This window comes from Pseudophryne corroboree, chromosome 1 (genome assembly GCF_028390025.1).
Source record: "Pseudophryne corroboree isolate aPseCor3 chromosome 1, aPseCor3.hap2, whole genome shotgun sequence".
NCBI lineage: Eukaryota > Metazoa > Chordata > Amphibia > Anura > Myobatrachidae > Pseudophryne > Pseudophryne corroboree.
In genome coordinates, this window is record NC_086444.1 from 670,129,800 (window position 1) to 670,157,606 (window position 27,807).

The window sequence follows — 27,807 nt, forward strand, 5'->3', positions numbered from 1 at the left end:
AAAACTGTATCTGTATGCTCTGTGATAATCTGGTTGAAGATGGATGCATAAAGAAATGCCAATCCAGTTTTAATATCCATATAGACCGGCATCCATTGAGTGACTATCACTCCTTAGTGGGTAACGTATTAAACCAAACAGATTGTTGGGTATGCTCTCAAGTACCTCAGGGTCATAGCAAATCAGGGCTAGTACCATTTCCTTTAACGTTAGGGGAGGTACTTCAGCTAAGTGGTGGGAGACCGGTGGACCGGAGGTTTAATATCTCCAGCCCTCCTAGTTTGAAGCTCCACCAATACCATGTGGATAGGTCCCTCTTATGTTTCAACATCTCCAATCCCAGAAAACCGGGAAATTGGGAAGTGTCGTGGAGCAATTTAACCATGACCTTTTCACACAGAGCAGATAGAATGCCTACAGATACAGAGCTTGTACGCCACATAGCCAGTAGAGGAAAATCTTTCCGGTATCGATATACCTTAGGAAATAGGATTACTAGAGTTGGAGAGGTATCACCAGGATACTGTGCACATATCGTACAAACTGATACGTGCATTAAGCAGATGGAAGAATTAGGGTCAGGAGATTTCACCTGGAAGGTTTGTAACATGGTAATGTCCTTCTCCGTCCCATATGTTCTCCCCGATGATGCATATTTCATATGCGGGAGAAAGGCGTACAAGTGGCTTGCCCCAAACTCTGAAGGATTGTGTTATATTGGAAAAGTATTGCCTGAAGTGATGACTGTTACACATGACAAAATGAAGGACATACACCGTGGTGCCCAAGCTCCTTATACTCACACTCATTACGAGCACCGAGTTAAAAGACAACTGTCAGAAAGGTTAGAGCATCCGGCCTCTGATCTTATCCATGAATCCACCGGGATTCAGGTTCTGGTAGCGTTAGATTTCACTCGCACCGCTCGAGGAGTGATGAACTATAAATACATTTCCGCACTCGCCAATTTGTTAGATAATATCACTGAAATGTATGATGACACGTTTAGATACACTGGAAGAGAACTTCAAGCTTATAAAACAGAACTAGTTCAGCATAGGATGGTTCTTAATTATCTTACAGCAGTAACAGGCGGATATTGTGTTACATTGGCAACACAGTACGGCATAAAGTGTTGCACGTATATCACAAATAGCACCGAGGATCCGGTAGAGGTCATAGACCAAAAGATGGACGATATTCTCCAATTGAAGTGGGAATTTCGTCGAAAACACAATCTCACCCTTGCTGCTGTAGGTAATGAGCTGACTGGTTGGGTGTCATGGTTGAACCCGCGAAATTGGTTCTCCGGTTTGGGAGACTGGGCTCAAGGAGTCATAATGGATGTTGGAAAGTTTCTACTATGTATCTTGGGTGTCGTTATATCGATTGGATTGATATTTAGATGCGGGCAGGCTTTAATGAGGTGCAAACAAAGTACAAAAGTGATGAGCTTGAGGAGTGAGAAAACTGTAATTAACCTGGATTTGATTTATGACCCAATGATAGAAACCAGAATGTGATGAAAATGCGATTATACGGTCCGTTTCTTTCACCTGTTTTTCCGCTTTTCTCCAAGATACAAAGACCCCCTTGGACGAGGAAGTTGACGAGACGCTATACAGACAACAGACAAGCACCAAAGATGAAGTTTTGACAACCTATGATATGGACACTTGATGAACTTTGCCATGGATCCCCAGTTTCCCTAGTATTTTTAAACTCACGCTAGCCCAACATTTTTTTTGTAAATCTGATGGCACTGACAAAGCTATTTGCTCATGCCCAAGGAGCAATACAGCGCAAAGAAGACGACTCTCAACAGATACCGAACACAACTTCAACGACAGATGTACATTTCCCTGACATAGAATATCATTGCATTTTCCATAAGTGTTCTTTATCTTCATCTCTACAACCCTCAGGTAATGACACACATAGACGATAGGGAATACAGGCACAGATATCAGCAACCACATACCTCCCCCATTCATGTATCATCAACTAAAATGTGCATCCCCATTTTGTTACAACTGAAAGCCGAAATGAGCTCGGTAAAGTTTGACAGCCCATCCACAGACCCGTACCACGGGATAAGAAGGAATTCAAATGTATACTTCGCAATACCTCGAAGCTTGATTTACAACACGTACGGCACGATGATACATGACCTTCCAAACATGGACTCATACACACATGCTTCTGCTATCACACTAGGTCATACCCTCTTCACACCTACTCCTCTCTCCTCCCTCACCCAACCATGGAAATGAATTAACCCCTGACATATATTTTTCTCCTTTTGAAATGTTTTAGAAGGTGGCAGTTATTACTGACTGCCAAAGGGTGGACTGTCAAAGTCAGAAAAATATCCCTATACACGCTGCCATATTTGCACCTCATGCTGGTCCGTGCTGCGCATGCGTGCGCTTTCCCGTGATAGCGCATACCCGCTGATGCGTGCACCCGCTCGCATCGGTATGCGTATTTACGGTAAAGAGTATGTAGTCGTAGCGTGCGACCCAATCGTTACATATTTTCACAATTAATGTAGTTTGTAGATCATGGTCCCTTTGATAGTTTCTGAAAGTTTAGTTAATATAGAATGTCCCTGAGCTGAGGAATCCCTCTTTGTATTGTGGGAAGGGTCTAATAAGAGTCATGCAGCAGTGTTTGGTACCCATCGGAAGAGTATTTAATTAGCAATATTCCGGTGTTGGTTTGGAGCGTATTAATCGCTCGTGCGAATAGTTATGGACATAAGAAGTTTATGTCCATTTCTATTATTTACTCATACTCAGGTATGCGGCGGGAAACCTAGTTTCCCACCCACCTGAGCTGTTTGAAATCGTCACAGCCCACCTGTATGAATCAACCTATGACCTTTTGTTATGATACAGGGCCGAATTCCGACGTCCAATGGACAATGGGATTGTAGGGACTATGAGATTGCATTGTGTGAGGGGCATAAATAGGCAGGCCGACCATATCCAACTTCACTCTCTCATCAACGGTTTTCTGCTGATAACCGGGAGCTGGATATCGAGGCGCATGCGATCATACCCTTTGTGCGTAAGTTTCTCTCCGTAATCATTGTCTTACTGTGAGCCAATTTCTCTCATCTCTCTCCATTTCTCTCTCTCTCTCTCCTTTCTCTTTTCTCTCACATCTCCCCTAGACTAGTATTGAATTGTATTAGATAGTATTGTATTTTGGTTAGGAAGTCTCTGTTATATTGTAGTGTATCATTTGTACTGTTATCCCCTTTTACAAGTATATTAGATATAATACAGTTAATAGGCTTTGGACCCTAAACCAGTATCTGTGTATTTCCTATAGTGTTAAGTGTTCACTTGAGCGTCGGTGACGCTCAAGCAGCTTTGTAGTTAGTCAGGTTACACAAGGTTGCACTTACACCCTGTATTCACATTAAGGTATTCTGTGTATTTCATTGGTATAAGGTTTAGACATAAAGGTATAGCGTTGTGAGCGTCAGCGCCGCTGGTGATCTCCTCGTGGTCTCGAGCGTCCGCTACGCCATAGCGAATCATTACTCTAGTCATAGCCCTTAACGTGCTGTCCTGTGATCGCTGGGCCGTGAGCGAACGTGACGCTTGAGCGTCTCGCCTACGGCGGAGCGATCGTTACGCAACCAGCGTACCCGTACGGTACTTCTTAAATAAACAGCGTACAGTGTTCTTAGACTTCATAAAGGGTTGTTTATACGACAAAAGAATTTAGCATTGTCACTTGAATTTGGTGGTGCAGAATTTTTTAAAAAACGACAGGGGCGTGCAAGAGATGCTGTCGGTGGCCAGAAGAATTGCGGGACACTTTCGGCGTACAGGCACCACGTACAGAAGACTGGAGCACCACCAAAAACTACTGAACCTGCCCTGCCATCATCTGAAGCAAGAAGTGGTAACGAGGTGGAATTCAACCCTCTATATGCTTCAGAGGTTGGAGGAGCAGCAAAAGGCCATTCAAGCCTATACAATTGAGCACGATATAGGAGGTGGAATGCACCTGTCTCAAGTGCAGTGGAGAATGATTTCAACGTTGTGCAAGGTTCTGATGCCCTTTGAACTTGCCACACGTGAAGTCAGTTCAGACACTGCCAGCCTGAGTCAGGTCATTCCCCTCATCAGGCTTTTGCAGAAGAAGCTGGAGACATTGAAGGAGGAGCTAACACGGAGCGATTCCGCTAGGCATGTGGGACTTGTGGATGGAGCCCTTAATTCGCTTAACAAGGATTCACGGGTGGTCAATCTGTTGAAATCAGAGCACTACATTTTGGCCACCGTGCTCGATCCTAGATTTAAAACCTACCTTGGATCTCTCTTTCCGGCAGACACAAGTCTGCTGGGGTTGAAAGACCTGCTGGTGAGAAAATTGTCAAGTCAAGCGGAACGCGACCTGTCAACATCTCCTCCTTCACATTCTCCCGCAACTGGGGGTGCGAGGAAAAGGCTCAGAATTCCGAGCCCACCCGCTGGCGGTGATGCAGGGCAGTCTGGAGCGACTGCTGATGCTGACATCTGGTCCGGACTGAAGGACCTGACAACGATTATGGACATGTCGTCTACTGTCACTGCATATGATTCTCTCAACATTGAAAGAATGGTGGAGGATTATATGAGTGACCGCATCCAAGTAGGCACGTCACACAGTCCGTACTTATACTGGCAGGAAAAAGAGGCAATTTGGAGGCCCTTGCACAAACTGGCTTTATTCTACCTAAGTTGCCCTCCCACAAGTGTGTACTCCGAAAGAGTGTTTTTTTTTTTTTAAAGAACTGATTTTTATTGAGGTTTTTCATATATGAGAAATATGCGTTTGACAATACAACATCAACGTCATAATGTGGCGATCTCTAGAACATAGGGAACGCATGAAGAATGGATCAATACAAGAATGTTTAAGCCAAACAACAATATGCAGTAGGAAAAATATGGAAATACAGTCAAGCATGGGGTGGGGGGGGGGGGGGGAGGGGGGGGGGGATGGAAGGTCGGGGAGCTGTCGGCCCATCAAAGGCTGAAGAGCCCTGTTAGGGTGGAGTTATGAACATGCAATCATACATCATTATACATAGTTCCTAATCAGTTAATTGTAACTGAGCTGGTATACTATTACATTATTAAATATGATGACAAGCTAGGCATGTAGAATATATATAAGATAAGAGAGGAGAAGGACTCTATAATATTCTATAAGATTGACGAGGAGAGAAAGAGAAGAATAGGAGTAGGAGAAGAATGAAGCTAGGTTATCTGGACATTTTCCACTGAGAATTTTCAAATGCTGCAATTATCGTGGATTGAGTGGTCTGGTCTAGTGTAGCCATATAGGGGCCCCATTTTTTGTTGAACCCGGCGAGGCCAGAGGGACCCGTAAGAAGAGTGGACCTTCGATCAAAGTATAAATATTGTAGCATGATTTTCTGAACTTCAGCTAAGGAGGGGGTCGATCTAACAACCCAGTGTTTCAGAATTGCCTTTTTGGTTATTGTAAACAACATGGTCAACATAGGGAAAAGTAGGCTAATCCCTTTTTTCGATCTCCATATAGAGAAATTTATGCAAAGACATGCCAGCGGGTCTGGTTTCAGTGCCATGTGGAAATGGGTATTTATGAACACAAATAATTTGTTCCAGAAGCGTTGGATTCTGATACAGCTCCAAAGGCAGTGGTAGAAAGAGGCTTTAGCTCCTTTACATTTAGGGCACCTATTAGGGATTGCAGGATCAATGTGTATCTGTTCAAAGGGAGGCAAGTATGCTCTATGGATGGATTTTACATGTACCTCTTGTAGGTACGCAGAACTAAGAATTGACATGGTCCGGTGGTGGTGGTCTAGGAGGAGGTCACGCTTGGAATGTCTGCTTGCCAGGAGGCAACCAGTCTGGGAATGTATGGCAAGGCTGGGATATTTACAATGGCCCTCATTCCGAGTTGTTCGCTCGGTATTTTTCATCGCATCGCAATGAAAATCCGCTTAGTACGCATGCGCAATGTTCGCACTGCGACTGCGCCAAGTAACTTTGCTATGTAGAAAGTATTTTTACTCACGGCTTTTTCATCGCTCCGGCGAACGTAATGTGATTGACAGGAAATGGGTGTTACTGGGCGGAAACACGGCGTTTCAGGGGCGTGTGGCTGAAAACGCTACCGTTTCCGGAAAAAACGCAGGAGTGGCTGGAGAAACGGTGGGAGTGCCTGGGCGAACGCTGGGTGTGTTTGTGACGTCAACCAGGAACGACAAGCACTGAACTGATCGCACAGGCAGAGTAAGTCTGGAGCTACTCTGAAACTGCTAAGTAGTTAGTAATCGCAATATTGCGAATACATCGGTCGCAATTTTAAGAAGCTAAGATTCACTCCCAGTAGGCGGCGGCTTAGCGTGTGTAACTCTGCTAAATTCGCCTTGCGACCGATCAACTCGGAATGAGGGCCAATGTGTGAGTAAATTTGCTTTAGTTTGTAGGGATGGGATTCCCAGTGCTTTAGAACTTTTGCTAGAGGGGAAGAGGGAGACGAGGGGATAGAGTCGATGTGCAATGAATGGAGGTAGTGTCTCACTTGTAGATACATATAGAAGTGGGAGGACGGAATAGAGTACCTGTCTCTCAGTGTTGTAAATTGAGCCATGTGGCCACCCGGGTCGAAGACCTGTGAAGCAGCACACAGCCCCCTCTCCCGCCATCGGACAAAAAGAGCATTGTGAAGGGAAGGAGGAAAAGAAGGGTTTCCCCAAAGGGATATATAAGAGGAAACAGTGTGGTCAGATTTGAGTTTTCTGTGTAATTTCACCCAGCTTAAGTACGTGTCTCGGAATAGAGGGTGTTTCAGGATTGAAGAAGGTATGTCAGTTTTTTTGGTGTGTAGGAGGGCACATGGGGAATAAGGTCGAAAAGCATCAGTATCTAGAGCCAAGTCAGTGTATGTGCTTTTTCCCAAAAGCCAATCAGCTGCATATCGGAGAAAGATTGTAAGAGAGTAAGAAAGAAAGTCCGGGACACCCAGTCCGCCCAGTGATTTGTCCATTACTAGTTTTGCAAAGGCCACTTTTGGTTTCTTCCCATGCCATATAAATCGGGTCATAGCTTTGCGCAATACAGCGCCATCCGCTTCTCTGAGACTGAATGGAAGAGATTGCATAATATAAAAGATTTTGGGAAATATTACCGATTTAAGGACTGCAATCCTCCCAAGCAATGAGAGCGGAAGGGTAGCCCATCCCTCTAGCTTAGAAAGCACGGCCTTAATGGCCGGTGTGAAGTTGGTTTCGTAGATCCGTGCAATATCGCGTGCAATATTTACCCCAAGGTATTTAAAATGGGACTGAGTGATCGTGAAGGGTGATGCTTGAGTGAGAGAGGATAGTGTGGCAGGGGGGACGTGTATAGGAAGTAATTCTGATTTTGTGACATTGATCTTATAGCCAGCCGTTTCACCAAATTCTGAAATCAAACGCAGGATTTCCGGGACTGACGTGAGAGGGTTTGAGACAAATAACAACATGTCGTCAGCGAACAGGGCGACTTTAAGCTCAGTGTTACCGACAGAGATGCCAGTAATGGAAGGGGAAAGCCTAAGAGCTAATGCTAGAGGTTCTAGATCGATGGCAAAGAGGAGTGGGGAGAGAGGGCACCCCTGTCTTGTGCCTTTTTCTATATAGAAGGGGTTGGAAAGGAGACCGTTGCACGAAATTTGAGTGGCCGGGGATGAATATAGTGCGCGGATAGCCTCTATAAACGCATCAGGGAATTTAAATCGTGTCAGGGTTGCGTAGAGGTGAGGCCATTCGACGAGGTCGAAGGCCTTTTCCGCGTCCAAGGATATGATGGCATATCCAGAAGAGGACATGTCACCGTGGCAGGAGTGTAAGGCTGCTATTACCCTTCTCACATTGACCACCGAGTGTCTTCCTGCAATGAAGCCTGTCTGATCAGGGTGAACAATGTGGGGGAGTATGAGTTTCAGACGGTCGGCCAGTATCTTGGCGAACAACTTATAATCTATGTTTAGCAAAGATATTGGTCGATAGGAGCCTGGGAGGGATAAATCTCTGCCTGGTTTAGGGAGCAATTTGAGGAGTGCCGAATTAAAGTGAGGTGGGGGAGTCTGAGCTAGTAATAATGAGTTGAAAATGTCTACCAGAATGGAGTCAAATTTATGGGAGAGGAGTCTATAAAACTCCCCACTATAGCCGTCAGGGCCAGGGGCCTTATTGGGTTTTAATTGTTTGATCGCTGATCGGACTTCGGTGATAGTGATCGGGGATAGAAGTTGAGTGGCCATGTCATCTGTAAGAGCAGGGTAAGGTAGGGCTTCCCAAGAGAAAGGGAGGTTGGTAGACTTGTCAGCGGGGATGAGGGGAGGGTGTGGCGGTTGAGAGCATGATGTCGAGGGATGTGAAGGTGGCGAAGGCGGTTGCGGGGTGTTTGGAATGGTGGTTGAGTATAATTGGGAGAAGTAAGACTGCATAATATGTGCAATCTGTTTGTTTGTGGAAGTCAGTGTGCCTTGCTGTGTGCGGAGAGGGTGAACCACGGCAGGTGAAAATGTGCCACGAAGTAAGTTAGAGAGTAAGCGGCCAGACTTGTTCCCGAATTTGTGGAACTTGTAGTGGACAGAAAAAAGGTATTTATTTCCCATTTCGGAAATGTGTTCGTCAAAGTGGGTTTTTGTGAGTAGATATGTTTGCTTAGTGGCTGGTGAAGGGATTTGTTTGTATGCCTGAAAGGCCGCAGTGAGGGCGTTCTGGAGCGTCAGATACTGCTTTGAAAAATTCTTGTTGGAGGCTGCGGTAAAGGACATAATCGCCCCTCTGAGAACTGCTTTCGCTGACATCCAGAACAGAAAGGGATTCGTCTGAAGATGTTCAGAATTGGTAGAGTAATAGTCGTCCCAAGCAGCCTCCAAGAAGGACTTGAAAGTATCAGAATGACAGAATCTATTTGGAAATTTCCATAGCCTAGTCGTGTCTCCGTCATCTGGAAAGTGGATAGTCAAAGAAATCATAGCATGGTCTGACAGAGAGATGGGGGCGATAGAGCAGTCTGTGACCTGAGGGAAAAGAGCATGAGAGATGAAGAAATAGTCGATGCGAGAGAGAGAGCCATGCGCCGCTGAGAGACAGGTGTATTCTCGTTCTGTTGGGTACAGGGCTCTCCACATGTCAATAACCTGTAAGGTGGAGGTGAAGAGGGGGATGCCAACCTTAGGGAGTGGAGGAGGGGTCCCGCGGGTGTTTGATCTGTCTAATATGGAGGAAGAAATCAGGTTAAAATCTCCACCAATGATCAAATTGTCACCCATGAAGGGGGTCAGAAGGGTAATCAAGCTCTGGAAGTATGACTTAGAATAGGGAGGGGGAATATATACATTAGCCAGCGTGAGCCTCTTGCCCAATATATCCACCGAGACCACCACATATCTACCTGTATCGTCAGTAACCACGCGGTGTACCTCATGAGCCAGGTTGCGTTTTACCAGAATAACCACTCCTCTTGCCTTGGAACTGTAGGAAGAGGACGCCAATACAGACCATCCTAGCATTCCCAGTTTTGCAGATTCAGCGGGAGTCAAATGAGTTTCCTGGAGGAATGCCACGTCCACGCCAGATTTTTGTAAGAAAATCAATATTTTCCTGCGTTTCGCCGGAGAATTAATTCCTCCAACGTTCCAGGTTGCATAGCGTAGACTAGGCATCCCTGCAGGGAACAGGGAAAAAAAGAAACATCATCTTAAAGCGTAAAAAGACACAGAGGGGAACTTTTAGCATAACGATGTCTAAGGATATCATTCGGTCTCGCCAAGTTACATAGGGTAGGACAGCGCCCCCTGGGATTGGAGGGGGATACCAGGCAGTGAAGGAGGGGAGGGGTGTGCGGGAGGGGAGATAGGGAGCATAAATGAAAAGAGGCATACAAATGCCAGCATTTGATGCCAGACTTCCAAGTAAAAGCACATAGAGTAACATATCAAAAAGGACACACATCCAGCACGGAGGGGCGTGTCCGCCCCCGATCCCTAACGTATTACAAAATTCTGATGTAAAACTGTATAACTGTATAACTGAGGCCCGTAGGTCCTGGCAGCGCGTTACACCTAAGAATATTGAGATAACTTATAATGTAGAGAAAATGAGCCACTAAATGTGGAGTGAGGAAAAAAAAATTAGCGGTTTAAACTCTGAAATCACTAAACAGACATGGAATCATGCAGAACAGGGAGAGCTTAATAAGGCAGTTTAGAACAAGGAGCACAGTCCTTCATTTAGCTGAATCAGAGATGTCTGCATCCTTGGCCTGGGACAGCTCCTGGAGGTAAGCCACAGCGTCAGGCGGGGTGGAAAAGTCCTTAAATGAAGACCCGTCATAAATGCGAAGCCTGGCAGGATATAACAGGCCAAATTTGCGCCCTTCAGCGACTAATTGAGAGCAAACAGGGGAAAAGGATTTCCTGGCCCGTGATAATTCAGCGGAGTAGTCTTGAAAAATATGAAGCTTATGTCCTTCCCATGACAAAGATTTAGCTTTGCGAGAGGCTGACCATATCTCCATTTTGTGTAGGTAATTTAAGCAGCGGAACAGGGTAACGCGGGGTCTCGGCCTGTTGGGGGTCGGAGTCGGTCCTACCCTATGGACCCTCTCTATTACCATGTCCTGGCAAACCGCCTCTATGCCTAAAAGCGAGGGTAGAGTGTTGCGGACAAAATGGGCCATAGCGGGCCCCTTGATAGATTCAGGGAGGCCGACCAGCCTAATATTATTTCGACGCGATCTGTTCTCAATATCGTCTATCTTGTTCCACATCTGATAGGAATCGTTAGTGAGACGTTTCACGGTGTGTTGCAAGTCTCCTATGTCATGGGATACTACGCTGATCTGTTGTTCCGTGTTAGAAACCCTGTGGGTCAAATGTTGTAGCTGACTAGTGATATCAGCTACTGCTTTGGATAGAAGGGGAGTCATGGTAGCTGTAATGGCTGCTACCACCTCTGAGTAGGTCACAGGGGCATCGCAGCCCGCACTCACGTGTCCCCCAGGTCCTTCGGCCGCGGATTTTTTATGCAGAGGGGGTGCACTCTCCACTGCAGAATCTGCCTGCATGGTCCCTGCAGCCCGGCGCTTCTCCTGGCGTGGAGGCTGCGGCGGCTGCTGCTGCTGCTGGTCCGTTTGGGGTTGCGGCGTCAGCGGTGCTAAAAAGCGGTCCATATTGGTTACGGGGGTGCAAGGTCACTGCAGGAGGACTCCGGGCTCCAAACGAGGCTTTAAAAGCCTAGTAAAAGGTGTCTGATGGGGAGCGGGGGACGGAGCTCAAAACGGAGCTCAGGTCTCCATGAAGCCGGAACCGGAAGTCTCCGAAAGAGTGTTTAGTGCCACCGCTCACCTTGTCAGCAATCGGCGTACGAGGTTACATCCAGAAAATGTGGAGAAGATGATGTTCATTAAAATGAATTATAATCAATTCCTCCGCGGAGACATTGACCAGCAGCAATTGCCTCCACAAAGTACACAGGGAGCTGAGATGGTGGATTCCAGTCGGGACGAATTGATAATCTGTGAGGAGGGGGATGTACACGGTGATATATCGGAGGATGATGATGAGGTGGACATCTTGCCTCTGTAGAGCCAGTTTGTGCAAGGAGAGATTAATTGCTTCTTTTTTGGGGGGGGTCCAAACCAACCCATCATATCAGTCACAGTCGTGTGGCAGACCCTGTCACTGAAATGATGGGTTGGTTAAAGTGTGCATGTCCTGTTTTGTTTATACAACATAAGGGTGGGTGGGAGGGCCCAAGGACAATTCCATCTTGCACCTCTTTTTTCTTTTATTTTTCTTTGCGTCATGTGCTGTTTGGGGAGGGTTTTTTGGAAGGGACATCCTGCGTGACACTGCAGTGCCACTCCTAGATGGGCCCGGTGTTTGTGTCGGCCACTAGGGTCGCTTATCTTACTCACACAGTCAGCTACCTCATTGCGCCTCTTTTTTTCTTTGCGTCATGTGCTGTTTCGGGAGGGTTTTTTGGAAGGGACATCCTGCGTGACACTGCAGTGCCACTCCTAGATGGGCCCGGTGTTTGTGTCGGCCACTAGGGTCGCTTATCTTACTCACACAGTCAGCTACCTCATTGCGCCTCTTTTTTTCTTTGCGTCATGTGCTGTTTGGGGAGGGTTTTTTGGAAGGGACATCCTGCGTGACACTGCAGTGCCACTCCTAGATGGGCCCGGTGTTTGTGTCGGCCACTAGGGTCGCTTATCTTACTCACACAGCTACCTCATTGCGCCTCTTTTTTTCTTTGCGTCATGTGCTGTTTGGGGAGGGTTTTTTGGAAGGGACATCCTGCGTGACACTGCAGTGCCACTCCTAGATGGGCCCGGTGTTTGTGTCGGCCACTAGGGTCGCTTATCTTACTCACACAGTCAGCTACCTCATTGCGCCTCTTTTTTTCTTTGCGTCATGTGCTGTTTGGGGAGGGTTTTTTGGAAGGGACATCCTGCGTGAAACTGCAGTGCCACTCCTAGATGGGCCCGGTGTTTGTGTCGGCCACTAGGGTCGCTTATCTTACTCACACAGCTACCTCATTGCGCCTCTTTTTTTCTTTGCGTCATGTGCTGTTTGGGGAGGGTTTTTTGGAAGGGACATCCTGCGTGACACTGCAGTGCCACTCCTAGATGGGCCCGGTGTTTGTGTCGGCCACTAGGGTCGCTTATCTTACTCACACAGTCAGCTACCTCATTGCGCCTCTTTTTTTCTTTGCATCATGTGCTGTTTGGGGAGGGTTTTTTGGAAGGGACATCCTGCGTGACACTGCAGTGCCACTCCTAGATGGGCCCGGTGTTTGTGTCGGCCACTAGGGTCGCTTATCTTACTCACACAGCTACCTCATTGCGCCTCTTTTTTTCTTTGCGTCATGTGCTGTTTGGGGAGGGTTTTTTGGAAGGGACATCCTGCGTGACACTGCAGTGCCACTCCTAGATGGGCCCGGTGTTTGTGTCGGCCACTAGGGTCGCTTATCTTACTCACACAGCTACCTCATTGCGCCTCTTTTTTTCTTTGCGTCATGTGCTGTTTGGGGAGGGTTTTTTGGAAGGGACATCCTGCGTGACACTGCAGTGCCACTCCTAGATGGGCCAGGTGTTTGTGTCGGCCACTAGGGTCGCTTATCTTACTCACACAGCGACCTCGGTGCAAATTTTAGGACTAAAAATAATATTGTGAGGTGTGAGGTATTCAGAATAGACTGAAAATGAGTGGAAATTATGGTTTTTGAGGTTAATAATACTTTGGGATCAAAATGACCCCCAAATTCTATGATTTAAGCTGTTTTTTAGGGTTTTTTGAAAAAAACACCCGAATCCAAAACACACCCGAATCTGACAAAAAAAATTCGGTGAGGTTTTGCCAAAACGCGGTCGAACCCAAAACACGGCCGCGGAACCGAACCCAAAACCAAAACACAAAACCCGAAAAATTTCCGGCGCTCATCTCTACTTAATTCTTTACCAAGACACATTCATTTTGTGTAAGGAGCACTTGAATGAAACTGCTGACAGGGTTGGACTGGCCCACAGGGGTACAGGGGAAAACCTGGTGGGCCCCACTGCTAGGAGGCTTACCTCCTCCTTTAGGGATAGAGTTCCAGACTGTTTACTTGCCTTATACATTACACATATGTTAGATTATACTGCACAGGACTATGGTGTATTCTCTACAGTGCATTCCTGTGATTAATAGGGTACTGTACATTATCATGCATGTGCTAGCAGTATGTACTAGATATATTTATCAAGGTGCCCAGGCTTTTTGATGGTTAGGTAAACCAATGTGGTGGATGGCCACACTACCTTTGGAGACTGGCCACAACCCCTGAAACTGGACCCCACTGCATTCCCTGGTGGGCCCTTCACACCCCAGTCTTACACTGACTGTTGGCAATATGTTTATGTACACTCTTGTAATAACTGGATTGTTGATACAGTCTGAAGAAGTGTTCTATTATTGATTGACAGGTGATGAGGATTCCTGTAAAAGCACATATTCCACACAGCTGCAACATCTTTTTGGGAGGACAGTCATCGTACTTCCTCCTGGCACACCGTGCGGACAAAGGCAAGGATATTGTGATAAATTTCATGTCTGCCGACTTGTTGATGCAGATGGGCCAATTGCCAGACTCAAAAATACTTTCTTGAATTTGATAGAGTTTGACCCTGCAGCCTGGATGAAGGTAATTATGTTTCATTTAACAATATAGAATGATGAAAGGATGGAAGATTTAATTAAAACTATGTTTTTTCAAAGTAAGGTGGGGGAGATTCTGCACTGAAACTCCAACAATCACTGTGGAACAATGGGCTAAATGTAATAGCCTGTGAGAAGCTGGAGATGCGGGACTTTGTGCGAGAATGCCCATATTTTTAAAGCAGAAATCATTTACATGGTATAACCAGGTTGGTTTTACCTTGTAAATGATTGCCTCTTTAAAAATACAGGTATTCTCGCACAAAGTCCTGCACCTTCAGCTTCTCACAGGCTATTACATTTAGCCCTATAGTTCAAGCTTTGATAAAAGTAATATTGTAACACACACATTATTTATATGAAGCGTGATTCCCCCCAAAAAGTTTTTTCTTTTCTCTTTTAAGTAGTTTTTTGAGCAGGTTATTTTTCTTATTGCAGATTTTAACTGTACCCCCAAACATTCACAGGAGGTAAAGTATACATTCTGCGCGGTGAAGCAGTGCGGCGCCAAAAAGGGGGCGTGGCATATGAGAAAGGGTGTGTGGCTTCACAGGAATGCAGCGATTGCTGGCCATGCCTCCCATTTTACAGTGGGGGCATGGCCAGTGCTCATCTAACTCCCTTCACTACTCTCATTATGTGACTATATTGCTTACTCCTCCCTCAACACCAGCCTCTATATTTTTACTTCCTCTTTAGCTACCTCATTCCCCATCTAGTCCCATTTTACCTGACTACAGCTCCCCCCTCATTACCATCACCCTCTTCTTTACCTCACTCTATCCCTTCTTCATTTTCTCCCCCTCTTTAACAGCATCTGTAGTTTTAGCATCTCCCCACGTACTTGCCTCTTTGTTTCTTTCCTCAACCTTCTTCCCTCCATAAGTGCTAGTGAAAAAGCACCTTGCCTCATGCAGACAGTATTGCCCACTCCAGCCCAAGAAAGGATACTGTAGAGTCCGTAATTGGTTCCAGAGCCGACTGATGATGGAGGGTGGACAGGGCCAGTTCTAGATCCCTGTAGAGCCCCCTTAAAAAAAAAATCTATACTGTTTTTTGTGTGTAGTACATAAAAATACACCTTACCTATATGTTGGTTTCTCTGCAATGGGGAACCTTTGAAGAAACTGATCCTTCATGGGCAGACGGTGCCGTCAGTCGCTATTCATGTAGGAAATCACCTGGTCCTGAAGACGTCTGTTTGTGTAGGAATATAACAAATGTCATCCTCATATTACAGACGTTCAATGAGACTCGTACACTCTGTTTCAACACCTGCTCTGTGTCCCCAGTCTCCTGCCCCTTCAGCCTCTTGCCCAATCTTTTCAGTATTTTCTTTCCTGCTACTACCCTGTCTCCTGCCATCATGCCAGCTTTCTGCCTCCTTTCCAGCCTCCTGTAACGGCATTCTCTTGTCCCCATGTAACTGCATCCACCTGTCCCCATGTAACTGCATCCACCTGTCCCCATGTAACTGCAGCCATCTTTTCCCATTGTAAATGCACCCCTCCTGTCCCCATGTAAATGCAGTCTCCTGTAACCATGTAAATGCACTCCCCCTGCCCCTATGTAAATGCACCCCCCTCCTGTCCCCATGTAAATGCACCCCCCTCCTGTCCCCATGTAAATGCACCCCCCTGTCCCCATGTAAACGCACTCCCCCTGTCCCCATGTAACTGCATCCACCTGTCCCCATGTAACTGCATCCACCTGTCCCCATGTAACTGCAGCCATCTTTTCCCATTGTAAATGCACCCCTCCTGTCCCCATGTAAATGCAGTCTCCTGTAACCATGTAAATGCACTCCCCCTGCCCCTATGTAAATGCACCCCCCTCCTGTCCCTATGTAAATGCACCCCCTCCTGTCCCCATGTAAATGCACCCCCCTCCTGCCCCATGTAAATGCACCCCCCTGTCCCCATGTAAACGCACTCCCCCTGTCCCCATGTAAATGCCCCCCTGTCCCCATGTAAATGCACCCCCCTGTTGCGATGTAAATGCACTCTCCCTGTCCTCATGTAAATGCACCTCCCTGTTGCCATGTAAATGTACCCCCTCCTATCCCCATGTAAATGCACCCCCCTGTTGCGATGTAAATGCACTCTCCCTGTCCTCATGTAAATGCACCTCCCTGTTGCCATGTAAATGTACCCCCTCCTGTCCCCATGTAAATGCACCCCCCTGTTGCGATGTAAATGCACTCTCCCTGTCCTCATGTAAATGCACCTCCCTGTTGCCATGTAAATGTACCCCCTCCTGTCCCCATGTAAATGCACCCCCCCCTCCTGTCCCCATGTAAATGCACTCCCCCTGCCCCCATGTAAATGCACCCCCACCCCCTTCCCCCATGTAAATGCACCCCCACCTCCTGTCCCCATATAAATGCACCCCCACCTCCTGTCCCCATGTAAATGCACCTCCCGTCCCCATGTAAACATACTCTCCCTACCCCAATGTAAATGCACCCCCACCTCCTGTCTCCATGTAAATGGACCCCTCTGTCCCCTGTGAGACACCTCCAACTTATCTCTGTCTCGGACAGCCTGCATGCTCCTCTACTTAATCCTCTGTGCACTGTGACACTGGCTGTACTGGTGCTGCTGTGCTGGGGCGGGCTGAGGCAGCTTGTGGCTAGGATATGCTGGCGGGTCCTTCCCACTTCGATGCGCTGTACAGTTGAGCAGAGGCGGCCTGCGGCTGGGATGTGCTGACGGGTCCTCTCCGCTCCGATGCGCTGTACAGTGGAGCAGAGGTGGCCCGTTGCTGGGATGTGCTGGCGGGTCCTCCCCGCTCCGATGCGCTATACGGTGGAGCTGAGGGGGCCTGCGGCTGGGATGTGCTGGTGGGTCCTCACTGCTCTGATGCTCCGTACAGTGGAGCTGAGCCTGGTGTACTGAGGCTGTCTGGGACTTGAATGCATCGGCTGGCCCTCGGCGCTTCGGCACCTCAGTGCGTGACGTTATGGCGCTGGAAATGGAGCCTGCAGTTTCAGCAATGTCTGACTGAAGGTACTGAAACAGGGCAGTGAAAGTGCGCTCCCCAAGGCACTGCGCTGTGTGCGAGGCACCACTCGCACACACCTAGTTACGGCCCTGCTTCTACATATGATATATACACATATATATATATATATAGATAGATAGATAGATAGATAGATATAGATATATAGATATATATATATATACATACACATATAAACATACATATATATACATACTGTATATTAACACACAAACACACATATATATATATATATATATAAAAATGTATATATATATATATATATATATACACCTATATATATATATATATATATGTATATATATATATACTGCTCAAAAAAATAAAGGGAACACTAAAATAACACATCCTAGATCTGAATGAATGAAATATTCTTATTAAATACTTTGTTCTTTACATAGTTGAATGTGCTGACAACAAAATCACACAAAAAATTATCAATGGAAATCAAATTTATTAACCCATGGAGGTCTGGATTTGGAGTCACACTCAAAATTAAAGTGGAAAAACACACTACAGGCTGATCCAACTTTGATGTAATGTCCTTAAAACAAGTCAAAATGAGGCTCAGTAGTGTGTGTGGCCTCCACATGCTTGTATGACCTCCCTACAATGCCTAGGCATGCTCCTGATGAGGTGGTGGATGGTCTCCTGAGGGATCTCCTCCCAGACCTGGACTAAAACATCCGCCAACTCCTGGACAGTCTGTGGTGCAACGTGGCATTGGTGGATGGAGCGAGACATGATGTCCCAGATGTGCTCAATTGGATTCAGGTCTGGGGAACGGGCGGGCCAGTCCATAGCATCAATGCCTTCATCTTGCAGGAACTGCTGACACACTCCAGTAACATGAGGTCTAGCATTGTCTTGCATTAGGAGGAACCCAGGGCCAACCGCACCAGCATATGGTCTCACAAGGGGTCTGAGGATCTCATCTCGGTACCTAATGGCAGTCAGGCTACCTCTGGAGAGCAAATGGAGGGCTGTGCAGCCCCCCAAAGAAATGCCACCCCACACCATTACTGACCCACTGCCAAACCGGTCATGCTGGAGGATGTTGCAGGCAGCAGAACGTTCTCCTTGGTGTCTCCAGACTCTGTCACGTCTGTCACATGTGCTCAGTGAGAACCTGCTTTCATCTGTGAAGAGCACAGGGCGCCAGTGGCGAATTAGCCAATCTTGGTGTTCTCTGGCAAAGGCCAAACGTCCTGCACGGTGTTGGGCTGTAAGCACAACCCCCACCTGTGGACGTTGGGCCCTCATACCACCCTTATGGAGTCTGTTTCTGATCTTTTGAGTAGACACATGCACATTTGTGGCTTGCTGGAGGTCATTTTGCAGGCTCTGGCAGTGCTCCTCCTGTTCCTCCTTGCACAAAGGCGGAGGCAGCGGTCCTGCTGCTGGGTTGTTGCCCTCCTATGGCCTCCTTCACGTCTCCTGATTTACTGGCCTGTCTCCTGGTAGCGCCTCCATGCTCTGGACACTACGCTGACAGACACAGCAAACCTTCTTGCCACAGCTCGCATTGATGTGCCATCCTGGATGAGCTGCACTACCTGAGCCACTTGTGTGGGTTGTAGACTCTGTCTCATGCTACCACTAGAGTGAAAGCATCGCCAGCTTTCAAAAGTGACCAAAACATCAGCCAGAAAGCATAGGAGCTGAGAAGTGGTCTGTGGTCACCACCTGCAGAACAACTCCTTTATTGGGGGTGTCTTGCTAATTGCCTATAATTTCCACCTGTTGTCTATTCCATTTGCACAACAGCATGTGAAATTGATTGTCAATCAGCGTTGCTTCCTAAGTGGACAGTTTGATTTCACAGAAGTGTGATTGACTTGGAGTTACATTGTGTTGTTTAAGTGTTCCCTTTATTTTTTTGAGCAGTGTATATATATATATATATATATATATATAACACAACAGTATCTTTATCTTACGCCCAGTTCTAAGCAGCACAACGGGAGAGGTCCCTGTTGGAAGACCTCAATAGCATACAGAATAAAAACAATTTTCCAAGTGCGCTAAATAAAAATTTATCTACAATGATTCCAGTGTTGTTTCCATGAGTCAGAATTGAATACTGGAGAAGATTTGTGTCTGGTATAATGGCTTTCTGTCACTTCCACACACAGCCAGATTTTCTCAGGATCCATTCTGTGAGTTTTCACTGAGGAGGTTCTCATTGTGTTGTGATTGTCAAATCAGCCTTATACTTTTTGAAGTACCCTGTATACGGGCTAATACCTGAATCAGAAATAGTCCTGATTGTGAAATCTGGATATCTTATTCAGGCAGTGCGTCAAAATCTGACTGCCAGTATTTTTAAAGGGAACCTCAATCAATAGTCCCCATAAGGAGCTCCACAAAGCAGTCCCGAATAATTATTTTTAAGGCAGAATTTTATACCTAGGATCATCAGGATTCCTAAATAGGAACCACCGAGAAAGCTCCTATCAGGAGCTAACTTAAGATAATCTTTTTCTACCATTATATCCAAGGTGGTGATTCTCCACACATAAATCTATCAATAATAGATAAGCCTGCCTTATATACTTGTTAACCCCTGATTAAGTCGTTAGACGAAACGCGTTGGTTTGTCAGTCAGGAGTTTCCAGCATAGTTTGTGAAGATACTCCCTTTTGAGCTCGCACCTTGAAAAAGGTGAGGGAGTATCTAGAGTTAAAGACCACACAACAAACTTACTGGTTATCCTTTATTGTCATAATTTTAAATACATCTTTGTAAACATTATATGATGAATTTTATGTGAAAATTGAATTTGTTTAAACATGTGTTATTAAAACAATATTTTACTAATTGGCCTTGGGCCTTTTGTTTGGGTGATCATCTTGGTGAGGGGTGTCCGTTACAGGTTCCCAGACACAAATCTTCTCCAGTATTCAATTCTGACTCATGGAAACAACACTGGAAGAATCATTGTAGATACATTTTTATTTAGCGCACTTGGGAAATTGTTTTTATTATATATATATATATATATATATATATATATAATACAGGAAATCCCACCTGTGTGGGAAAAGATAGCACTCTCCAGACTAAGTATTCAATAAAGTCAAAAGTAAATTTAATGCAAAAGATAGTCTCACAGTTTATATGAGGTCTCAAGCGATCTCCAGCAATGTCCAACGTTTCGGTCCCTGGCGGGGCCTTTTTCAAGGAACAAACAGAGTCAGCAGTGGCAACAGTGCAACATCAATTCAGCTTTGCAGGGAAACTGGAGACACAGATGGAGCCTCACCGGCCCCTGCTAAATACCATAGTAATTGGCGCTAGCCACGCCCCCAAGATGGCCGCCGGCCGTATGGAACGCAGAGCTGGACCGCATGTCTGTCACCTCCCCCGGAGGTGGGCTGCATCCAGCTAACGATGGGCACAGTGTAACATCCTAGTCGTCAATGGCCGAGACAGAACCGCGTGCGAGGCGTATCGCGTCACTTCCGGTGACGCGATATCACCATAGCAGCGGCTCCGATACCCGGAAGCCGCCAACGTCAGTCACTGAAGCGCATGTGGAACGCACTGCGTCACTTCCGGTGACGCGATGTGCCGAGCAACTGTAGTGTAAATAAAAGACATTAGTGTTAACTGCTGCTGGCGTTGTGTTAATGTGGCTGGCCACAATTAATGGGGATATAGGGCTGCAGTGAGAACATTAATTTAAGGTCTATGTTGCATATATTACAGTTGCAACAGGGTAAATATAGTAAGATAGTATATAATGGTATAGCAAAAGCCGGTGAGTACACTCAGGGGGGTACACACTATGTGCAGTTAGGTGCAAATACGAGGTGCAAATAGCATGTGATATTCAATAAAAATATATAACAGTGGTTTAAACATGCAGTGGGAGAATTGTCATTAACAAGAAAAACATATAATGAATACATTATGCATGATCCTGTAACAGGTCATGTACTGTTTTAGCTAATACGGGAATAGGTAATCCAAACTCTACTTCAGGAAAATTGACAAGGGGTTATTTTCATTCATGCCCCTCGGGGCTATCGTGGTGGCGGTATCCAGTCAATCAGCTTAGATCGTAGGTCAGAGACCTGGTGTTTAGAAGTCATAAAATGCCTGGCTACAGGTAGGACTGCCGAGCCTGTGGCAATGGCCTGGTGTATAGATGTCCTGTGGTTTGCCATGCGATCCCTAAACCGTCTTGCGGTCATTCCCACGTAGTATAGCCCGCAGGGGCAGGTCAAAATATAAATCAAATGGTCCATGGCGCAGTGAAGTCTGAATTTGATCGCTATGGGGCGACCCGAGTGTGGATGCGGGAAATGTGAACCCGTGAGCATGGCCCTACAGGTTGTGCAGCCAGTGCACCTAAAGCAGCCTGGCCGTCTCTCATGTAGCCAAGTGGCACTTTGTGTCCCCCCTGCGCTGGCCATAGGTCTCAGAAGTAGCTGCTTCAGGTTAGCCGATTTACGATAAGCCATCAGGGGTGGAGACCGTGTCCTACTATTGAAGAAAAGGGAGAGTATGTGGATCCATAGACTTGATACGATAGCCCCGAGGGGCATGAATGAAAATAACCCCTTGTCAATTTTCCTGAAGTAGAGTTTGGATTACCTATTCCCGTATTAGCTAAAACAGTACATGACCTGTTACAGGATCATGCATAATGTATTCATTATATGTTTTTCTTGTTAATGACAATTCTCCCACTGCATGTTTAAACCACTGTTATATATTTTTATTGAATATCACATGCTATTTGCACCTCGTATTTGCACCTAACTGCACATAGTGTGTACCCCCCTGAGTGTACTCACCGGCCTTTGCTATACCATTATATACTATCTTACTATATTTACCCTGTTGCAACTGTAATATATGCAACATAGACCTTAAATTAATGTTCTCACTGCAGCCCTATATCCCCATTAATTGTGGCCAGCCACATTAACACAACGCCAGCAGCAGTTAACACTAATGTCTTTTATTTACACTACAGATGCTCGGCACATCGCGTCACCGGAAGTGACGCGGTGCGTTCCACATGCGCTTCAGTGACTGACGTTGGCGGCTTCCGGGTATCGGAGCCGCTGCTATGGTGATATCGCGTCACCGGAAGTGACGCGATGCGCCTCGCACGCGGTTCTGTCTCGGCCATTGACGACTAGGATGTTACACTGTGCCCATCGTTAGCTGGATGCAGCCCACCTCCGGGGGAGGTGACAGACATGCGGTCCAGCTCTGCGTTCCATACGGCCGGCGGCCATCTTGGGGGCGTGGCTAGCGCCAATTACTATGGTATTTAGCAGGGGCCGGTGAGGCTCCATCTGTGTCTCCAGTTTCCCTGCAAAGCTGAATTGATGTTGCACTGTTGCCACTGCTGACTCTGTTTGTTCCTTGAAAAAGGCCCCGCCAGGGACCGAAACGTTGGACATTGCTGGAGATCGCTTGAGACCTCATATAAACTGTGAGACTATCTTTTGCATTAAATTTACTTTTGACTTTATTGAATACTTAGTCTGGAGAGTGCTATCTTTTCCCACACAGGTGGGATTTCCTGTATTGTACTATGGGCCCAGTCTCTTTTGTGACTGGACTTTGATAGGCACCCCAGCAGTTGACTACATTATTGTGAGAGTGCAGGAACTCGTTTTGTATATATATATATATATATATATATATATATATATATATAGACTTCACATTTTTATGACATGAAAAAAGTTAATGCAGCCTGTCTTGCACTGCTGTGCGTCTTTAGACGCCACCATCAGTCACACCAATGACACTTTCACCAGCCCCATGCTATGTGCAGATCATCCATCTGAGTATGGCCAATGTGAGCAATTCAATGTCTCTATACGTAACTACTATCAGGAACTAGTGATGAGCGGGTTCGGTTTCTCGGAAACCGAACCCCCCCGAACTTCACCCATTTTACACGGGTCCGAGGCATACTCGGATTCTCCCGTATGGCTCGGTTAACCCGAGCGCGCCCGAACGTCATCATCCCGCTGTCGGATTCTCGCGAGATTCGGATTCTATATAAGCAGCCGCGCGTCGCCGCCATTTTCACTCGTGCATTGGAAATGTTAGGGAGAGGACGTGGCTGGCGTCCTCTCCGTTATTGTTGAACTTGATTGTGCACTATTGCTTAATTGTGGGGAGGGCTGGGGAGCAGCTGTATAATATAGGAGGAGTACAGTGCAGAGTTTTGCTGATCAGTGACCACCAGTTATCCGTTCTCTGCCTGAAAAAAACGCTCCATATCTGTGCTCAGTGTGCTGCATATATCTGTGCTCACACTGCTTAATTGTGGGGACTGGGGAGCAGCTGTATTATATAGCAGGAGTACAGTGCAGAGTTTTGCTGACAGTGACCACCAGTATACGTTGTCTGCCTGAAAAACACTCCATATCTGTGCTCAGTGTACTGCTTTATTGTGGGGACTGGGGACCACCAGTATAATATTATATAGGAGGAGTACAGTGCAGAGTTTTGCTGACCAGTGACCACCAGTATATAATATATAATATATAGCATTACGGTACAGTAGGCCACTGCTGTACCTACCTCTGTGTCATCATTAAGTATACTATCCATCTAGATTCTATACCTGTGGTGCATTTCAGTTGTGCAGTTTGCTGACACAGTGACCACCAGTATATATAGCAGTACGGTACGGAAGGCCACTGCTGTACCTACCTCTGTGTCGTCATTAAGTATACTATCCATCTACATTCTATACCTGTGGTGCATTTTAGTTTTGCAGTTTGCTGACACAGTGACCACCAGTATACTATATATAGCAGTACGGTACGGAAGGCCACTGCTGTACCTCCCTCTGTGTCGTCATTAAGTATACTATCCATCTACATTCTATACCTGTGGTGCATTTTAGTTTTGCAGTTTGCTGACACAGTGACCACCAGTATACTATATATAGCAGTACGGTACGGAAGGCCACTGCTGTACCTACCTCTGTGTCGTCATTAAGTATACTATCCATCTACATTCTATACCTGTGGTGCATTTTAGTTGTGCGCAGTATATATAGTAGTAGGCCATTGCTATTGATACTGGCATATAATTCCACACATTAAAAAATGGAGAACAAAAATGTGGAGGTTAAAATAGGGAAAGATCAAGATCCACTTCCACCTCGTGCTGAAGCTGCTGCCACTAGTCATGGCCGAGACGATGAAATGCCATCAACGTCGTCTGCCAAGGCCGATGTCCAATGTCATAGTAGAGAGCATGTAAAATCCAAAAAACAAAAGTTTAGTAAAATTACCCAAAAATCAAAATTGAAAGCGTCTGATGAGAAGCGTAAACTTGCCAATATGCCATTTACGGCACGGAGTGGCAAGGAACGGCTGAGGCTCTGGCCTATGTTCATGGCTAGTGGTTCAGATTCACATGAGGATGGAAGCACTCATCCTCTCGCTAGAAAACTGCAGTGCCACTCCTAGATGGACCAGGTGTTTGTGTCGGCCACTTGGGTCGCTTAGCTTAGTCACACAGCTACCTCATTGCGCCTCTTTTTTTCTTTACATCATGTGCTGTTTGGGGACTATTTTTTTGAAGTGCCACCCTGCCTGACACTGCAGTGCCACTCCTAGATGGGCCAGGTGTTTGTGTCGGCCACTTGTGTCGCTTAGCTTAGTCACACAGCCACCTTGGTGTGCCTCTTTTTTTCTTTGCATCATGTGCTGTTTGGGGACAATTTTTTTGAAGTGCCATCCTGCCTGACACCGCAGTGCCACTCCTAGATGGGCCAGGTGTTTGTGTCGGCCACTTGTGTCGCTTAGCTTAGTCACACAGCGACCTTGGTGCGCCTCTTTTTTTCTTTGCATCATGTGCTGGTTGGGGACAATTTTTTTGAAGTGCCATCCTGTCTGACACTGCAGTGCCACTCCTAGATGGGCCAGGTGTTTGTGTCGACCACTTGTGTCGCTTAGCTTAGTCACACAGCGACCTTGGTGCGCCTCTTTTTTTCTTTGCATCATGTGCTGTTTGGGGACAATTTTTTTGAAGTGCCATCCTGCCTGACACTGCAGTGCCACTCCTAGATGGGCCAGGTGTTTGTGTCGGCCACTTGTGTCGCTTAGCTTAGTCACACAGCCACCTTGGTGTGCCTCTTTTTTTCTTTGCATCATGTGCTGTTTGGGGACAATTTTTTTGAAGTGCCATCCTGCCTGACACCGCAGTGCCACTCCTAGATGGGCCAGGTGTTTGTGTCGGCCACTTGTGTCGCTTAGCTTAGTCACACAGCGACCTTGGTGCGCCTCTTTTTTTCTTTGCATCATGTGCTGGTTGGGGACAATTTTTTTGAAGTGCCATCCTGTCTGACACTGCAGTGCCACTCCTAGATGGGCCATGTGTTTGTGTCGACCACTTGTGTCGCTTAGCTTAGTCACACAGCGACCTTGGTGCGCCTCTTTTTTTCTTTGCATCATGTGCTGTTTGGGGACAATTTTTTTGAAGTGCCATCCTGCCTGACACTGCAGTGCCACTCCTAGATGGGCCAGGTGTTTGTGTCGGCCACTTGTGTCGCTTAGCTTAGTCACACAGCGACCTTGGTGCGCCTCTTTTTTTCTTTGCATCATGTGCTGTTTGGGGACAATTTTTTTGAAGTGCCATCCTGCCTGACACTGCAGTGCCACTCCTAGATGGGCCAGGTGTTTGTGTCAGCCACTTGTGTCGCTTAGCTTAGTCACACAGCGACCTTGGTGCACCTCTTTTTTTCTTTGCATCATGTGCTGTTTGGGGACAATTTTTTTGAAGTGCCATCCTGCCTGACACTGCAGTGCCACTCCTAGATGGGCCAGGTGTTTGTGTCGGCCACTTGTGTCGCTTAGCTTAGTCACACAGCGACCTTGGTGCGCCTCTTTTTTTCTTTGCATCATGTGCTGTTTGGGGACTATTTTTTTGAAGTGCCATCCTGCCTGACACTGCAGTGCCACTCCTAGATGGGCCAGGTGTTTGTGTCGGCCACTTGTGTCGCTTAGCTTAGCCATCCAGCGACCTCGGTGCAAATTTTAGGACTAAAAATAATATTGTGAGGTGTGAGGTGTTCAGAATAGACTGGAAATGAGTGGAAATTATGGTTATTGAGGTTAATAATACTATGGGATCAAAATGACCCCCAAACTCTATGATTTAAGCTGTTTTTTAGTTTTTTTTGTAAAAAAACACCCGAATCCAAAACACACCCGAATCCGACAAAAAATTTTCGGTGAGGTTTTGCCAAAACGCGTCCGAATCCAAAACACGGCCGCGGAACCGAATCCAAAACCAAAACACAAAACCCGAAAAATGTCCGGTGCACATCACTATCAGCAACACGCTCATACTACATTACATCTGAGTCTGACTAGCCAGGCCCCTGTAACCACACAGGAATGTCCAACACATTTCTAGTACACTGAATATGAACTGCGACACTGAACCAACACCGTATGCGCGATGCAACTCAGACGGAAAACACCACGCCACTGCACCTGGCTCACAATCAGTCCAATAATGCTATATACTATGCCTTAATGGTGCTTGCTACATAAAATAACTACAAAAGGGACATATTTACATAATGTCACTCCCTTTCTATCTGCTGATCTCACTAATTATAAAAACAATCAGGAGGTGCAATAAATAGAAAATATAATTAAAAAAACAGAAACATTCTGCCTGGCACTGATATATTGGCAGTCAGCAGCTTGTGTGACTTTATGATGACCTTCCTCCCCATATTTTCCCCAGTACACACATGACTGAACCCCCAGTACACACATATGACTGCCCTCCTCCAGTATGCACAAATCTCCTCTCCCATATTTTCCCCAGTACACACATGACTGAACCCCCAGTACACACATACGACTGCCCTCCTCCAGTATGCACAAATCTCCTCTCCCATATTTTCCCCAGTACACACATGACTGAACCCCCAGTACACACATATGACTGCCCTCCTCCAGTATGCACAAATCTCCTCTCCCATATTTTCCCCAGTACACACATATGACTGACCTCTCCAGTACACACATGACAGAACCCCCAGTACACATATGATTGACTTCCTCCAGTACACACATGACTGAACCCCCAGTACACACAAGGCTGACCCCCTCCAGTACACACATATGACTGACCCACCAGTACAATCTATTTATGGTGCTGCACTCGGCCCTAAATGTTGTCTGCATAATATAGATGTTGACTTATAAAAAAAAACAGATATGGTAAGGGTATGTGTAATGTTTATAACGTTCCACAAACTGGTGAGCTTCAATACTTTACTAGTAAAAACAATACAAAGGTAATAATAAACAGTAATTCTGCAATAAATCTGCAGTGAATTAAGCGCTATCAAATGATCAAATTGAGGTTAAAAATAATATCAACGGATACTGTTCTGTAATACATGGTGTTCAGCTCTGGGTCAGTGCTGTTCACTGTGCCCAGGACTTGAACCTAAGGCTGATGAAGTCTGGATAGCGAGATGACAAGTGGAAATGAATGAAAACAGATACGAGTGTC

The 27,807-nt window shown here is 46.2% G+C and overlaps 1 protein-coding gene across 1 annotated transcript in view; it reads left to right on the forward strand.

Moving 5' to 3' along the window:
- LOC134906534 (disintegrin and metalloproteinase domain-containing protein 10-like) overlaps positions 1-27,807 on the forward strand; it is a 286,183-nt gene that overhangs the window by 225,267 nt on the left and 33,109 nt on the right. Inside the window, exon 14 of the mRNA XM_063914722.1 lies at positions 14,025-14,242. Coding sequence (XP_063770792.1) covers positions 14,025-14,242 — 218 coding nt within the window. The remainder of the gene's footprint in view (positions 1-14,024; positions 14,243-27,807) is intronic.